This window comes from Dendrobates tinctorius, unplaced genomic scaffold (assembly GCF_039654945.1).
Source record: "Dendrobates tinctorius isolate UK_male_01 unplaced genomic scaffold, ASM3965494v1 ptg000005l, whole genome shotgun sequence".
In the NCBI taxonomy this organism is placed as follows: domain Eukaryota; kingdom Metazoa; phylum Chordata; class Amphibia; order Anura; family Dendrobatidae; genus Dendrobates; species Dendrobates tinctorius.
This window is the reverse complement of record NW_027361673.1, coordinates 27,884,462-27,902,347: the sequence shown is the minus strand read 5'-3', so window position 1 is coordinate 27,902,347 and position 17,886 is coordinate 27,884,462. Positions and strand designations below refer to the sequence as shown.

Below are 17,886 nucleotides of genomic sequence, written 5' to 3'. Positions count from 1 at the left end.
TACGCCTGCCCAGGAGCGCAATTCCGGGGACCATGAAGCAAGAAGGAGGGCGGCGATCATAAAAAGATGGGAGGTGACGGACCCACGACACCCATCGGACTGGACCGCACTGGAACGCCTCCCGGGTGAGTATAATACAAGTTAATTTTCTTGCAGGTGGATCGGGGACTTATCTACAGCATTATTGAATGCTGTAGATAAGCCCTGAAAGGCACTCGCCGTATCTTATATCGGCCAAAACAGCTGACAGGTTCCCTTTAAACACAATGCCTAGCCACAAACAATAACACCAGCCAAACAATTAGCCAGCAAAGACACTGCTCACCTGACACCCGAAGTGAAGGAAACAACGGTAACCTCCTCACTAGCTCTCCTGCAGAAGATAGTTCAACAGCATGGCCACTGCCTGCTGGAAGCAGAACAGTGCATCACAGATGCAGAGGACAACGTTGTGTACATGGAAATCTGGAAAATCGTTCTAGGAGGAATATTCTAAGAGTGGTTGGCCTACCTGAAACCATTGCATCTAAAAGCTCTACATGAAATAAACTTACTGGGACTGAAAGGCAGATGCAAAGTAGGGCGAGTGGGCCACCAAGAGACAACTTGCCTACACAGAGCCACACAAGCAGCTCCATCAGCAGCCCTGCATAAGTCACGTCAGATAATCTTAACGTATCTGGATTATAACGACAAAAAGGAGATCCTGCAGCCATAGTACTATTTGGTGATTATTTACTGGAATTAACTCGCAAAAGCAAAGTCTGCACTGCACTATACAGAAAGAACATTACATTTCAACTGGTGTATCGAGCTCTATTGAAAATAAAATAACAAGATGGATCCTTTACCATCTTCAAAGATCCAGAAGAGGCGATGCTTCTGACGAAAATGTAGAATCCTCAAGAAACGGACTGGTAACTCTGCCACACAACAATGGGAGACAGTCAACCTCGAACCGAGATGGGACAAGAAGGAAAACACCACCAAAGAATCAACACCCAGTCCACATGAACAACGTCCTTCCATATCAAGGCAGAGGAAAAACGTCGCAAAGAAAGGACACACGAAACATCCTTTTTACTTATCGAGGAACACTGGCCTACTTAGGTCTCTCGCTGATAAAACATATGATTTAAAAGTTTAAGTACATTCAGATGAAAAGCTTAACACCCCCACACACAATCCCCCCACCTCAATGAGGATTAGTAAACTCGTGTTGGAGAAATGTTATAGGTTATTCTGGGTTATGCAGACGTCATAAAGCTGCAGGGATAGGAGAGTAAGGGCAAAATACCAGAAAAAATGGAATCAAAGACATTCCAGTATTACATTACTGCTTGTTTTAATTTTTCTGATTTATATGAAGTTAATATTCGAAAAATATATAAGAGATCTAATGTGTCAAACAAATACTAAGCACCACTTATGCCTAGATAGTCAAAGGACTTCAACAATAGAATAGAAACACTGGGTCTAAATACTATACTAAAAATAGTGAAAATTATAACATGGAGTATTAAGGGGATAAGGTGCAATGGATCGCTGACATTTTAAACTGTTAAAGACCAATGTGGCGCTCTTACAAGAAACACATCTGCTACAAAGGACTTTTTCCGTATGAACAAAATGTGGGTAAGGTCAGTCTATAGTTGCCCATCGTTAAAGGGGATATCCAAACTTTACAAAAAAAAAAAATGTATTGTGTGTAATTGCAAATTGCCTGCCTGCTGTGTACGGCGCTGTTCTACCCTACTCAGAGCGCTCACAGACCACTCTTGCTGCTGACTCAGCCGTCTCTGCTGATGCGACGGGGCAGGATTTCCAAGGTCATTCTGATTGACAGCTGGCTCCTCCAGTTAGGCAGCGGGGATTCAGCTGTCAATCAGAATGACCTCGGAAGTCCTGGCCCATCAACATAGCAAAGCAGAAAATAAGTCTCCATTGTGTAGATGTGGCGTCACCTGAGGCAGTATGTGACCGATCTGTGCCGGGGAAGGACGGCACCATGTACACCAGGCAGGTAAGCTGAAATTTCCTACCTGTTATGGCTTAGAAACACTTTTTGTTTTTTTTGCAAAGTCCCGGATATCCCCTTTAAATCAAAAAGCTGGTGTCCTTATTTTAATAAATAAACATTTAAAGCATAAGATAGAATGTCAAGACAAAGATCAAGACGGGAGATATATACATCTTAATATATCTAGTCCCAACATAGATTTTAAATGTCTCTGCATTGTCTACGACCCTAACTCGGGGAAACATGGATTTTTGTGAGTACTCAGAGACTGTGGGTGTGTGCTACTGCCGTCTGGAGGCTGACACTAGGCATACAAAAAACAAGTTAGCTCCTCCTCCACCGCATACACCCTCGCCCCTATAGCGGGCGGAAACCAGTTTAGTGCAAAAGCAGTAGGAGGACATACAAAAATTAGCCTTAATGCAATAAATCATATGTCTGAAAAAGGGATCACCCTGTCTTAAACAAGAAAATATGTTAAATAATAAGTATGAGCCAACCGGCTATCAGGGTGGGTGCTGTGTCCCCCAATGAGCGTCTCGGAGAAAAGGATTTTACGGTGAGTACTCACAAAAATCCATGTTTCTCCTTCATCTCATTGGGGGACACAGAGACTGTGGGACGTCCTAAAGCAGTCCCTGGGTGGGATAACACTCACCGATCCAAGCCGCATGCTTTCCTGTTTAAAGGTGTGCCACTGCTGCTTGGAGAATTTTTCTGCCCAGGCTGGCATCTGACGAAGCCTGAGTATGCACACTGTAATGTTTACAAAAAGTGTGCAGGCTGGCCCAGGTTGCTGCCTTGCATACCTGTTCTGCCGAAGCCTGGTGCCGAAGCGCCCACGAGGCGCCCACTGCCCGAGTAGAGTGCGCCCTTACTCCAGCTGGAACTGGCATGCCTCTAATACGGTAAGCCTCCTGAATGGTTAGGCGAATCCATCTGGCTATGGTTGACCGTGAGGCTGCGAGGCCCTTCCTGCGCCCTTCGGGGATCACAAACAACGAATCCGTCTGGCGGAAAGGTGCTGTCCTCGACACGTATCTCCTGAGAGCTCTTACCAGATCCAATGTGTGGAGCGCCTTTTCCACCCTGTGAACTGGCGCTGGACAGAAAGAAGGCAACACAATGTCCTCATTAATATGGAACGAGGACACCACCTTTGGTAAAAAAGGTGGCGGAGGCCTAAGGACTACCTTGTCCTTAAAAAAGGTCAGGAAAGGGGCTCTACAAGATAACGCTCCCAACTCCGATACTCGCCTAATGGATGTTATGGCTACCAGGAACACAACCTTTCTGGATAGATATGCCAATGAAACATCCTGTAGTGGCTCAAACGGAGCCTCCTGTAGTACCGACAGGACCAGATTAAGATCCCAGGCCTCCAATGGTGCTCTGAAGGGAGGTACTAAATAAACGACCCCCTGCAGGAACGTTCTGACCTGCAAATTGGTAGCGATCTTTCGCTGAAACAGGACCGACAGGGCCGATATCTGTCTTCTAAGGGAACTTGGCGCCAAACCTGCGTCTAGGCCAGACTGAAGGAAAGCAAGTATGTTGGGCACAGAGAAGGACAATGGCGGAACCCCGTGTTCCCGACACCACTGGAAGAAAACCTTCCAAGTGTTATAATAGATCCTTGCCGAGGCTGGCTTTCGGGCCCTTACCATTGTCGCGACTACCTCGCGCCCAAACCCCGCCTGGGTCAGCACCCAAGATTCAATGGCCACGCCGTCAAACGCAGGGCCCCTAATTTCGGGTGGCAGATCGGTCCCTGGGACAGTAAATCTGGTCGTTCCGGAAGCCGCCATGGTACGTCTGCGATGAGCTGTACCAGATCCGCGTACCATGCCCGTCGGGGCCAATCCGGGGCCAGCAGAATTGCCGGAACCCCCTCTGTCTTGATCTTCCTGATAACCCTGGGGAGAAGTGGCAGCGGCGGGAACAAGTATGGGAGCCGAAATTGGTTCCAGGGTATCACCAATGCGTCCGCTGCGATTGCTTGCGGATCCTGAGACCGGGCGACAAACACGCCCACTTTGGCGTTCTTCCTGGAGGCCATCAAGTCCACGTCTGGTGTTCCCCAGCGCTGGCAAATCTGCTGGAACACCTCGGGATGTAGTGACTACTCCCCGGCCGTGATGTCCTGGCGGCTTAGGAAATCCGCTGCCCAATTCTCGACGCCTGGAATGTGAACCGCTGAAATCATCGAGTGGCTCCTCTCGGCCCAGCGGAGCACATGTCCCACCTCGCGCATGGTTGCCCTGCTGCGTGTGCCCCCCTGGTGATTCACGTACGCCACTGCCGTGGCGTTGTCCGACCGAATCCGAATCGGGTATCCTGCTAGCACGTGTTGGAACTGCTGCAAGGCCAACCGTATTGCTCGAATCTCCAACAGATTGATAAGGAGACGAGCTTCCTGAGGCGACCACTGCCCCTGTGCCGTGTGGTGGCGGAAGATTGCTCCCCAACCGGAGAGACTCGCATCGGTCGTGATCACTAACCAATGATCCGGAGGAAAGAGCTTTCCCTGCAGAAGCGACCGATCGCGTGTCCACCATTGAAGAGTCTGTCGGACCTGAGAGGACAACCTGCACCGGTGATCGAGTGAGAACGGGCTCCTGTCCCAAGCCGCTAACAGGGCATGCTGCAGGGGGTGGAGATGAAACTGAGCAAACGGGATTGCTTCCATCGCTGCCACCATCCTGCCCAGGACCCCCATCCCGAATCGGATAGTATGGAGGCCTGGCTGTTGAAGTCTTCGAGCTCCCTGTCGGAGTGCCCGAGCCTTGTCCTGAGGGAGAATTACCAATCCCTGGGAGGTATCGAATATCATCCCTAGGAAAACAATCCTCTGGACCGGCGTGAGGAATGATTTCTTCCTGTTGATCATCCATCCTAGACGAGACAAGGTATCCAGTGTGATGGTGACACTCTCCTCGCACGCTGGACGGGACGGGCCCTTTACCAGAAGGTCATCCAGGTATGGCAACACCACAATGCCCCGGGAGTGAAGAGTGGCCATGGCGACCGCCATCACCTTCGTGAATATTCTGGGAGCCGTGGCCAAACCGAAAGGCAGCGCCACAAACTGGAAGTGCCGTCCCTCGACCGCAAACCGTAGGAATCTGTGATGCGGGGGAAAAATAGGGATGTGTAAATAAGCATCCTGAACATCGATTGAGGCCAGGTATTCTCCCTTCTCCATGGAGGATATAACCGACCGGAGGGACTCCATGCGAAAATGCCTGACCCTGATGAACCTGTTTAGTAGCTTTAGGTCCAGAACCGGCCTTACCGCTCCATCCTTTTTGGGCACTGCGAACAGGTTGGAATAAAACCCTTGGGTTCTTTCGCTCCTTGGCACCGGAACGATGACCCCCTTTGTGCTGCAGCACTTCGATGGCCCCCCGTAATGCCTCTGCCCGAGATCTTGACTTGGGAAGCCGGGAGGGAAAAAATCATGTTGGCGGACGTTTTATAAACTCTATCTTGTACCCGGAAGATATCAGCTCCGTCACCCATGCGTCGCGTGCCACCGCAGCCCATATGTGACAGAACCGTTGCAGATGACCGCCAATCCTGCTGTCCTCGGGTACCGCACTTCTCGAGTCATTTTGTAGAGGGCCTCTGGGACCTGGCCCCCCTTGATCTGGGCGGACGCCCTCGCATCCTACCCAGCGGGTTGGTCCTGTAGGTGACCTGCCGCTCTTTGTCATGGTTATAGCGCGCAGGAGCGGGGGCATTGGCCGTTGCCGTCCACGCGGGTGCGCGAAATGCCCGAAAACGCGCCTGAAGCTGACGAAATGGCGTCCTTGTTTTCTGTTGTGGGAGAAAACTACTTTTACCCCCTGTTGCGTCCGAAATGAGTCTATCCAATTCTTCCCCAAATAGTCGGTTACCCTGAAAGGGCAGGGAAGTCAAGGATTTTTTAGACACCGAATCAGCCCGCCACAGCCTTAACCACAAGGCTCTCCTAATGGCGATTGCGTTTGCTGCTGCAAGTGCTGCGCTATTAGCTGCATCCAAGGATGCATTAATTAGATAGTCAGCCGCCATTGCGATCTGACTTGTTATCTCGGCCACCTCTGCTGGCAACTCCCTATCCTGCAGGATCTCATTTAAAGAGTCCGACCAGGACATCATGGCTTTGGCTACCCATGTTGCCGCAAAGGAAGGGAAGAGCGCTGATCCTGATGCTTCGTACACCGAGCGCGCTAATCCCTCTATGAGCCGATCCGTGGGGTCCTTGATGGCCGAACCACTAGGCACTGATAACAGGGATCTCGAGGCCAGGCGGGATACCGGGGGATCCACCGCCGGAGACTCTGCCCATTTTTTACAGAGCTCTGGCGGAAATGGATATCTTGATCCTAGCGTCTTCTGTCCTGAAAAACGCTTGTCTGGCCATTCCCGGTGCCGCTGCACTATATCCTCGAACTCAGGATGAGTGCTGAACACTCTCCGCGGCTTCCGGGCCTTTTTAAAAGACACCTTATGCCCTGCGGTTAGGGTGACCTCATCATCAATACCCAGAGTCTGGTTGACAGCCTCAATGAGACTGTCCACCGTCTCCCGGCACCCTGGGGTGTCCAGGTCCAAGGATTCTTCCACATCCTCTACTGAGCTCTGCTCGCTCCCTGAAAGGGGTGACGGCGAGCGTGATGCCACACTCGCAGATGCTGAAGCACCGGAGGGGCCTGGCGACACAGTATGGGTTCTCTTCCTATGTGCCTGCCTAGAGAGAGTGCGGCCCCTGCAGGCCGGCGGCTCATGTGAGGAGGCAGAACCCTCCCAACCAGGCGAGCCGTCATCTCTACCCCTATCCGGGGCCTGAAGGGTCTCAATTGCCTTTGTTAATGATACCATAGACCGAGAGAGGGATACCGCCCACTCTGGGGGTTCCGGACCCCTGGGCTCTGCTGCGGGGGAGGGCTCCTGGGCGCGTTCGGTGTCACAGGTTTCACATAATTTACTGGTCTGCGCTCGTGGGAATCTAACCCCACAGGAAACGCATGCGGCTTAGAAGGATGCGTGGGCTTTACCTTTTCCAGACATACTGCTGGAAAAGGCCAGAAAAATAAATAGATTCTCCTATATCTATATATATATATATATTTTTTTATTTTTTTTTTCAAGGAGGGCGAATGCGGAGGAGAGGGGAGCCCTATATGCCCTAGCGTGGCCTTCAGGCCGGGGTCACACTTACCCCTCTGTAAGTCCTTTCCCGGCTCCTGCCGTGGGAGGCCCCTCCAGCTGCGTTGGTGGCGGTCTCCGGGGACTGCCGCGCTTTGCAGTAAGCTGCGCTTCCTGCGGCCTACCCCGGACTGCCGTCGGGGACTCCATTTTATCCGGCGCCCGCCCTGCCAGGAGGGGGGCGGCGCCGGAAGTGACGCCGACGGACGCCGCACTGAGGGCGGGACTTCCGCCTGCGGACCAGGCCGGAGCCGCGGCCTAAATTACGATACCCCCCGCCCCGGATCCCGTAACGCCGATACCGGGGACGGGGGGCCCGAAGCGACGCCGCCTAAGACGCGGCCGGAGCGCTGCCGCCCACTTCCGCCCGCGGCCTAGGCCGAAGCCGCGGGCTAAATTAATGGCGCTACCCACCTGGGGTCCAAACGCCGGGCCCCAGCGACGTCCTCTCCTCCACCTCCTGTGCAGCCACTGCCCGCTCTGCCCCAGGTATTGGGGGGGGGTTTGGGGGGAGATGGTCCACCTGACTCTGCGCCCAGGGCCCTCCGCACCTGCTAGTCTCCTTCTTGGACGGTGCAGGCACCCTAACTCCGTCTGCCCTGTAGGGGCGAGGAGAGGGACCGTCCGCCGCCGTGCAGCACCGCCGTCAAGCGTTGGTGGAGCAGTGGGGACGCGCAGACTAGTCTTGTGCCCGTGTGCAAGCCCATGGTTTCCATACCTAGGGGTGGACAGGGCTAAGTCTGGCATAGTGTCCCACGTCGCGGGAGAGGAGACGTGGAGGGACTCTCGCACGTAGTCGCCCGTTGCTGGTTTGGGGAAATCGGATCCTTTCTATAGGATGCGTTGCCCCTTCTCGTCTTCAAAAAAATAACAAAACACGAAAAATAGATGTCTGGGGAAAAGTCCCAGAGGTGTCCCTCGGTGCGGGAAAGGATACGCGGAGCGATGCTCAACGCGTGCTCGCCCGTTGATGGTTTGGGGAGATCGGACCCTTTCTATAGGATCCGTCGCCCCTATCTCCTCTTCATAGTGAGAACTGAAAAAGAAACCTAGTCTGGAGAAACCAGACTGCGTGTGCCTCCAAAGACACTAAGCAAAAAACTGGTTTCCGCCCGCTATAGGGGCGAGGGTGTATGCGGTGGAGGAGGAGCTAACTTGTTTTTTGTATGCCTAGTGTCAGCCTCCAGACGGCAATAGCACACACCCACAGTCTCTGTGTCCCCCAATGAGACGAAGGAGAAAAAACCTCTCTCTCAGCTTCTCAGTTTCAGTGGTGATAGAAGATCTGGTGCTATTGGACCATAGCCCGGTTCATTAAGTATATTAGATACAGCTCCAGGAGACAGATTACTTGTGGCGCTTTCCCACATTCTTACTTTGAGTAACCTCTCAAGCTGACAGATTCAACATTTATCTTGTCAGCTCGACAGGTTTTTTGGAGGACAGAAAGACACAGTGGTGCTGGTGGAATAAACTATAGCCGATCCTGATATACATATATATTACTCAGGATAGGCTGTAGACAGTTTGTCCTATGGTGGACAAATAAGGTTCACTAAGAATTATCAGGTAAAGAGGTTAGACACTTTTACTTGTAAGTGGAGCTTTCCTCTCAATAATGACTCCTCGTGGAGGTGGATGTGACCAGATCAATCCATCAGCTTCCTCCGATTGTAAAATAACGGGAAAGCGCTTTATCTGGTCAGTTTGTGAAGAAAGCTGCACTTACAAGAGCAAGTGACAAGCCCTTTACCTGAGAATCCATCAGTGAGCTTGTTCTGAAAGTCTATCTCCTTATCAGTCATTTATGATTTATGGACAAAGACTACACTAAGGATGAATGTGCACGGAAACAAAGAGCCTGTAAAAGCAAAACAGTCAAAATTTTGTAATGCAACCCAACTTCAAAAATTATTTTTAGCCCAATATACACGTGTTTCAGTCAAAAAATAATTATCTGATACATATGCCTCTCAATTTCAGGGACTACAGTCACAATTTCTACTATTTTTGCACATTGGCTATGTTTAAGATCACACTGTGTTACCAAAGTTTTGTCCCTCGGACAATTTTGAGTGTTTCTGATAGATTTTTTCATGCTGATTTCAGAAATGACTTCAGATTTTTCCTATCACATAAAGTTTTTGAGAAATGATACGAAACATTATAATATTCTGTTATAATTCTAAAAACTCATATACAAACTTTTTCTGTTACAGTATATTCTGAATTTTCCACTGAAATAACAAATCGCTGATTTACACATATGCAAGCACTTATTATGCAAATTCCGCGCTGTTGCAGTGAATCATTCGGCTGACCGTGTACGGAGTATACCACATCTCCTGGGCAGGGGAGGAATCACAAGACAATACTGACATACTTAGAGCATGGCTGAATGGATCACGACCTTCAATGCCGTTCATTGTCCCAATGATATGGAGAGAGCAGAGAGATCATGTAACAGATTGCTACTTCTGCTTTACAAATGCAAGAGGATATTCAGCAAAGAACAAAAAATCAATAGAACATCCTAATCTTCCTTCAGCCACAAACCAGTGCCACATGATGAAAGTTTTCTTGTTCCAAAGCCACCCAAAGTATGGACAATGGAGGACGACGAAGATGATTTACCAACGTCAGTGGAAAATGAAACTGCTGCAGACCAAGACTTTGAGCCTTCTAAATCTAATCCACATGATTGAGTGACTTGGTCAGAGATTTGAAATTGTCAAAGAGGCAGCCAGAATTATTGGGATCAAGGCTACAAGAACGTCATAATGTAGACTATAAACTGTTGTTTCTTTAAAACCTTACGCGATACAGACTTTTGGAGCACATACTTGTGCTCAGCATATCAAAATCTATAAAATACAATAAAATTTTCTCAGGGGACAAGAACTTCCCTGAAATTTGTTGCGCAGTGTCATCAAAGTAACTTTACTATTACACAAAAATAACACAAGTAAACACAAAATATTGTTTTAAATGATCACTGACTGAAATAAAAACGCTGCTAAGCTCTGTCCATTCCTATGTGGAAAAGTAATCGCCCCCTTAGCTACTAAACCAACCAGTTAACCAAGTTTAATTGACAATTTGGTTTCATTTATCTAACCACAGTAAGCCATTATTACTGTCAGACCTATTGGTTCTAAACATGGCATCGCGAAGCACCTAAAAGGTGTTACACATCAGTGCATGATGCCACGTGCTACAGGGATTCCTATATGAATGAAAAAAATCACTGAAATCTACCAGTCTGCAAAGGGTTACAGAGTCAAGGCTGAAGATCTGGGACTTGGGCGAACCACAATGAGAGACTAGCGATTATCAACAAATGTAGAAAATATTGAACAGTGCTAAAGAGTGGAACTGACAAAGAAAAAAGGATTTTGGGGCACTTCATCAATAAAATTAATCTTTTTATTAGAAATTTATTGAAAAACAGGAGGATACATCATGAGGATAAAAGCTTAAATGTTTCTGGAGTAGTGTACGCTACACTACGCCCTTATAGTGATGATTCCCCGACCAATCAGACACTGCTGACATATCTTACGGATAAATCATCAATAATAAAGTAGTGGACAACCGCTTTAAGTTTGTTGTTTTTTTGTCATTTCTGATTAACTCTATTAGGAAGAGGCCACTTTTCGCATTCAGGATAAGTTCAATGGCTTTTGTTGCGTTAAGTGGTAACTTTCTGCATTGCGATATCTTTCTGGTGTGTTAGTTAACGTTGCTGCACTATATAAGCAAAACATAATAAATAAATAAAGAGTATGTGTCCACTATCAGGAACTGCTGCGGCTCTGACGCTGCGTATTTATGCAGCGTCAAACCCGCAGCGGCCAGATGTTACAGCATAGTGGATGGGATTTCTAGAAATCCCATGTCCACTATGCATGTACAGTCACCCGTGGCTCATCTGCGGAGACTGACATGTGGCGCATCTATCAAGACGCAGAAGGTCTATCTATCTTGCAGGGTCACTAGTCCCCACAACAGAAATTACATCAATAGAAATATATTGAACACGGTAAATCCGCACGGTTCAGTGAAGACATGCAGATCTACCTGCGTTCAATAGAAGGCAGTGCTTTGGGCGCAGCGAACATACGCTGCGTCCAAAGCGCTGCTAGTTCCGGATTGTTTGCATCCGGCATAATAGTTCTTCGGTCAGTTGGGCACAGCGGCATTGCCAGCATCATCACCTTTATATAGCAATTTGTCAAGGTAAGAAAGCTAACTTAGGCGCCTGACACACTATTACATACATCTACTGAAGGAGGATACATAATTATTATATTATCATCGTGTGTTATTTATTTTAATAAAAACTGTGCGAGAACTCAAGGAAAAACTGCAGGAAGATCAAACTCCAAGAACACAAAATAAAATGCTCGCCAACAGAAAATAACCTTTATTGTGGCATATAGTCCAACGGATAGAGCTCTACGAATATAACACTAGGTTTTTTTTAAGTCCTTATAGCTCCATATTTCCATAGTGTATTCTTAGATCGCAAAGACACTTTAGGATCACATAAAAATAACTTCTCTCCTGAACGATAACCTGGAGCCTTACCATGTTTCAAAGAACATTATTGATCTGTAACTTTAAGGCTTAGTTTAGCTCAAAGTAAGAGCCGCACTAACTGTGATTCTATCTTTTTTTAGGGTGTATGTTGCACAAGTCTGGAAATATTCGAAAGCCAGAAGATCAACCTTCTATTTCCCTTTAAGCTACACCTCCAAGTCTTACACAAAAAAACCTGTTTTCCTTTCAATTTTCAATCCATTATAAGGTTTAGTCATTTTTACCTCAAATTCAGTATCCATTTCTTGCTAACTTTTGATATTAATTATTGATTCCCTGATCATATCACCAGCCGTATACTGCAGATTGCTGATCTCTGTCCAGACCTGTTCATCATCATCAAGAATCACTTAAGATTGTTCAGATTGAATAAGATTATAAAATGCACTTACCTATTGATTTTCCAGGATAAAGCTTGGACTGTGGATAACCAGGAATACTTGTCTCATCTTGAGCACGAAGATTGTCCAGCTCATGTTTAATGATATACTGACACTCGGCCATGGTAAGAAAATCTTCTCCATCGCCTGCATAAAAGTATAAATCAGATGAATATTAACAAAATCTACAAAATATCCCATATTGAGCTCTAGAATAGCATATGAGGTCAGCAAAATTACAATTAAAATTGTGTTTCTGCAAACCATCAGCAAGCAGACTAGTATCTGCTGGTGGATCTTATTATAAGGCTGTGTTCACACATCGTGTTTTTTTCACGTTTTCGCGGCGGTTTTAAACGCGCAATTTTGCCGCGAAAAATAAGCATCCCATGGGATTGCACAATGCTGTGCCAATGCTGCGGCTTTTTCCGCGGCGGAATCGCTTCGCGGTAAAAAACGCAGCTTGCTCATTAATTTAGAGGAATCGCGGCGGTTCCGCCCACATAGAAATGGATTGTTCTGCTTACTTTCTGCATGTGGCTATGCCCAACATGCGAAAAGTAAGCAGAACATTTGCGGATGGTACCCACGGTCCGGAGGAGAGGAGACTGTCCTCCGGGTTGTGGGCATCATATCCCTGTAAAAAATAGAATTAAAATAAAAATTATTGTTATTCTCACCTTCCGGCGTCCCGTGCAGCCTTCCTACCCCTCTCGCGGTAGCGCGACGTCTCGCGGTCATTCGCGCAAAGGATTACTGGGACCAGAAGATGCCGGGAGCATGGAGAGAGGCGGGAAGGCTGCGCAGGACGCCGGAAGGTGAGAATAACAATATTTTTTATTTTTTTTATTATTTTTTACATCCTATCTTTTACTACTGATGCTGCATAGGCAGCATCAGTAGTAAAAAGTTGGTCACACTTGTCAAACACTGTGTTTGACGAGTCTGACCAACCTGTCAATCAATTCTCCAAGAGATGCTCCAGATCGTTTGGAAAACGCTAGCATTCTGCAAGCTAATTACGCTTGCAAATCGCTAGTTTTTCCACGGGAAAATCGCGGGAATTTAAAATGCGATTTTCCTGCGGAATGGAATTCCGGAATTCTCGCGGTAACTTCCGCGGGAATTCCGCTACGTGTGAACTTAGCCTAAGAGCCTAAGAGAATACGGAGTGTATTGGTGTAAAAAATGCATAATTTTTATTTTTCACAATTCATATAAGGTGATAGACATAAAAAAGGATTGTAATATCGAAAATACATACAGGAATAACCAGAGGTAATAAGGCCACACAGATGTTACCTAGCACCTATTGCACAAATCCCACGTTGGTATATAAAAGAGGTTAAATATTTTAATGCAGAAGCATCGGTAAGTATCATTAAATTGTTCACAATAACGAGTGATAAGTCTGCCACTCCAATAATGAACATTACATGTACCCCAAATAAAGTGACATAGTGCCCTATAGCTCAGTAGGGACCCTTACAGATATCATAACTCCAAATCACACATACCTAACTAGTAGCGGTGGCTCCGGTCGAAAGTGCATGTCCCCTTGGACCAGCACATCTATTTTTGCTTCATCGACTATAGCAAAGCCTTCAACTGGGTTGATCACCAGAAGCATTGGAATACAATGAAGCATATGGGTGTGCCGAACCATCTGATCAGCCTCATTAGGAACCCTTACATTGACCAAGAATCTATAGTCCGAACTGAACACGGCAACACAGCATGTTCCAAAGTAGAGTGAGGCTCAAATAAGGCTGCATCCTCCTGTGTCACCATTACTTTTCAATTTATAACACTGAGTGGCTCCTGATGTTCTACTATCTTGTGGACATGACTGAACATCTGAACTAGCTCAATGTGAAAATGCAAGGCGTTGAAAATACAGTCTTATCCCTTCAACAAGCAGTGTTAGCATTTGAAAACAAGCTAGAACTCTTCACCGCCGACACTGAAACAGGTAGTTTATTACACTTTGAAAAACTGGGAGAGTTTAAAGATTCATGCACAGCAAGTGACCCTGCTCAACATCTTGATCTTCAGCAGCTAGCGGGCTTCACATCTAATCTCCTGCAGTTATTCAAAGCGCGCTTTGGAGAATTTCGTGAGCGCACTTGTCTTTTTGAGTTCATCACCCATCCACACGAGTGTGAAGTGGACAGCGCCGACCTGAGTTACATCCTCGGTGTCTCCGTCAAAGATTTTGAGCTCCAAGCTGCAGACCTGAAGGCCTCAGACATGTGGGTGAATAAGTTCAAGTCACTGAATGAAGATTTAGAAAGACTTGCATGACAGCAAGCAGAGTTGGCGAGCAACCAGCTGATTGTCAAAACTTGGAATGCGCTTCCCGTCACATACCACACACTGCAGCATGTGAGTGTTGCTGTACTGACAATGTTTGGCTCTACGTATGCATGTGAGCAGTCTTTCCCACATCTAAAGAACATTAAGACCAACCAACGATCAAGTTTAGCGGATGGAAGGCTCAACGCCTGCATGAAGCTTAACCTCACCATGTATTAACCAGACTACAAAGCCATCAGCAAAGCCATGGAGCACCAGAAGTCACATTAATGGTAAGAAGTACTTTATTCATCATTGGTTAGCAACAGCATAACAACGTTATTAAAAAGGATTCAGAGACTTATTGAACTTTAAAAGTGTTGGTCTTACATAAAATACACACATTTACTTGTATTTAGTTTTACCCATATTGTACGGCTCTCACGGTATTACATTTTAAAATATGTGGTGCTCATGGCTCTCTCAGCAGTTTTCTTGTAGTCAGTGCAGAGTTTTCCTGCTAGACCAATGAGAATAAGTAGTCTAGTCTGTCAAAGAGCAACACATTGGAATAAAAGATTAATTAGCCAGTAAATAGCATGAGTTATAAAAGTCTGTGATCGATGGCTGGTGTTCCATATAATGTGTCTAGCTAATCTGATAGCAAGAGAAGATAATTTCAGTATTACACCACCTACAATAATGGGATTTGAGTTTTAACATCAGCAGAAGACATAAAAAGACAAAGAACAGTGTCCCTCATTTAAACGAATCAGGAACACACCCCCCCCCTGCAAAAAAAAAAAAAAGCAAAAATTCTGTGAAAAGCAAAGCAAACATCACAACAGTGAGATTACATTCACTCTCTCATCTAAGGAATGAATAAGATCTGACTCAACTGCATAACTAAGGAGTGGAGACAGGATTCCGCAACGTGTACATTTGCTTCATACCAGAATAACCGTAGTATGTACAACTTACCCAGAAAATTTTTGTACTCCACTCGGTTGCTATATAAGAAAGGTCTCATTGTGCCATCGTTGCTTTCCTTTACAAATCCTGCAGCCTCAGCTCCAAGAAGAAGTCGTCTGGTGGAAGCTCCAACGACATAAATATTTTCCTCCTCTTCTGAGATCACTAGCGGTTTAATCAACAGCTGGGCACCTTATACAAGTACAGGAAAAGTCAAGGTTACATTTGAAATGAAAAGAGTAGCAATAATATACAAGAATGGCCCCATGAGTAGCTACCCTCCCTCCATCAGTTAAAGATGCAGTAAAAAGCATGTAAAAATAGGTGATCAAATCTAGAACTAAACAAGTCTCAAGTCCAGACTAAGTCCTACCATAATATACACATATCCAGTATCCCCACTACCATAAAAACCTGACCACTACATGCTTCACATGATCTCTGTATGCACATACCTCCCACTAGACTCCTAAAACCAAAATGAGCAGAGATATAAAGAAAAAATACAAGTTATGTTGAGCCTTTCTAAAAATTTACATATGCAGTGCTTTGCAAAAGTTTTAGGCGGGTGTGGAAAAAAAACAGCACAATAAAAATGCTTTAAAAAATAGAAGTGTTAATAGGGTTTTTTTTTTTTTTTTAATTCACAAAATGCTAAGTGAATGAACAAGAAAGAAATCTAAATCAGATAAATATTTAGTGTGATCTCCCTTTGCCTTCAAAACCACATCAATTCTTCTAGGAACACCTGCAAGTAAATTTTAAAAGAAACTCGGCAGGAAGGTTGTTCCAAACATCTTGGAGAACTAACCCCAGACATTCTGTGGAAGTAGGCTTGTGCAAATCTTTGACTCTTCATGTAATTCCAGATAGACTTAATGTTGTGATCAGAGCTCTGTGGTAATGTATCATCACCTCCAGGACTCTTATGCTAAAGATAGATCTTAATTACATTGCCTGTACGTTTGGGGTAGTTTTCCTGATGCAAGTTAAAATTTGAAACCAATCAGACACCCCCCTGATGGTATTGCACGATGGATAAGTATCTCCTTATTTCTCAGAAATGAGGACACCATGTAATGTGACCAAATCCCCAACTCCATTTTGCAAGGAACCTCCACCATGCTTCACTGTTTCCTGCAGATAACCCTTATTATACAGCTATCCAGCCCTTCAGCGAACAAACGGTCTTTTGTTACAGCCAAATGTTTCACATTTGTACTCATCAGTCTTGAGCCCCTGCTGTCATTTTTCTGCAAACCAGTTCCTATGTTTTCAGGCATAGTTTAGATGACTTGCCTTGTTTTCATGTTGAAAGTTTTGTATTTATTTTTTTACACAATTCTTCACTGAAAATCACTTGTGGTCAGACTTCTACAAATAGTGGATTGGAGTAGATGGGTCTCACTGGTTGCTGTCAGCTCTAATCTGATGGCATTGCTGGACATATTCCGAATTCGAAAGAATACTATAATTAATGAATATATATTTACTGCTTTCGTGTGCATTTTTTGAAAGTCTGCTTTTTCCTTATTTTTTTATTCCTTATCAGTATGTCTTTGGAGGGTGAGAGGAAACTCTTGCAAAGATTTGAAGGGAGAACATTGAAAGCCCTTGCAGATATTGTCCTTGGTGGGATTTAGACCCAGGACCCCAGCGCTACAAGGTTACAGTGCTAACCACTGAGCCACCATGCTGTTATATACATACATGTTCATACCAGACGGGACTGCACTGCAGTGACCATCAAAGATAAACTACTAACTGCTAAGAACGCAGCTATTTTGAGCCTTGAGGACAGTGATTTTTTTTTTATTACTCTGTTCCAAGTGATACCATTATGGGCTATATTTACCGGTAACGGTGAAAAATGTATTCTTTTTTCTTTTTAGAAGGTGATGGGTAGAGGGGGAGGGAGGCATTGTGTCATCACACAAGAGTCCTAAGAGGATTGCTTTTTTGCTTGATGGGTTGATGTTTTTATTGATACCATTTTGGTGTATATAATTTTCAGATAGCTTTTTATTTCATTTTTTTTTCCTTTTTAATAATGCTAAATAAAGTGACATTTTTATAGCTGGAATTGCTATGTTTATAATTTAATCCCTCTTGGGGAATTGAACGTAAATAAGTTTGACTACTCATATAATTCATTGCAATACATTGGCATTGCGATGTATTACGCCTCTAGATACAATGCTCTGACTGGGTCTAATAGAAGGACTAAGATTGCAGCCACGGGGGCCTTTGTTAGGTCCCTACTCTCACTGCTTTTGTCTATACTGTAAATTTTTGCACATAACTGTATTTGTATAAAGCATTTATTAACAAATCAAAACGGAGTGCCAAGAGATTAAACACACAATATGGGTGTCTGATAAGAATACCTATTACATGGTAAGGTTCAGCTCTTCACTTGTTGAT

The 17,886-nt window shown here is 45.6% G+C and overlaps 1 protein-coding gene across 4 annotated transcripts in view; it reads right to left on the bottom strand.

Moving 5' to 3' along the window:
• Positions 1–17,886, bottom strand: part of ANO10 (anoctamin 10) — a 375,037-nt gene that overhangs the window by 337,739 nt on the left and 19,412 nt on the right. For all 4 annotated transcript variants that reach the window (XM_073569028.1, XM_073569012.1, XM_073569036.1 and 1 more), the window contains exons 3-4: positions 15,472–15,654; positions 12,208–12,342 (exon numbers count right to left, since the gene is read on the bottom strand). In XM_073569028.1, the coding sequence (XP_073425129.1) occupies positions 12,208–12,342; positions 15,472–15,654 (318 nt within the window). The remainder of the gene's footprint in view (positions 1–12,207; positions 12,343–15,471; positions 15,655–17,886) is intronic.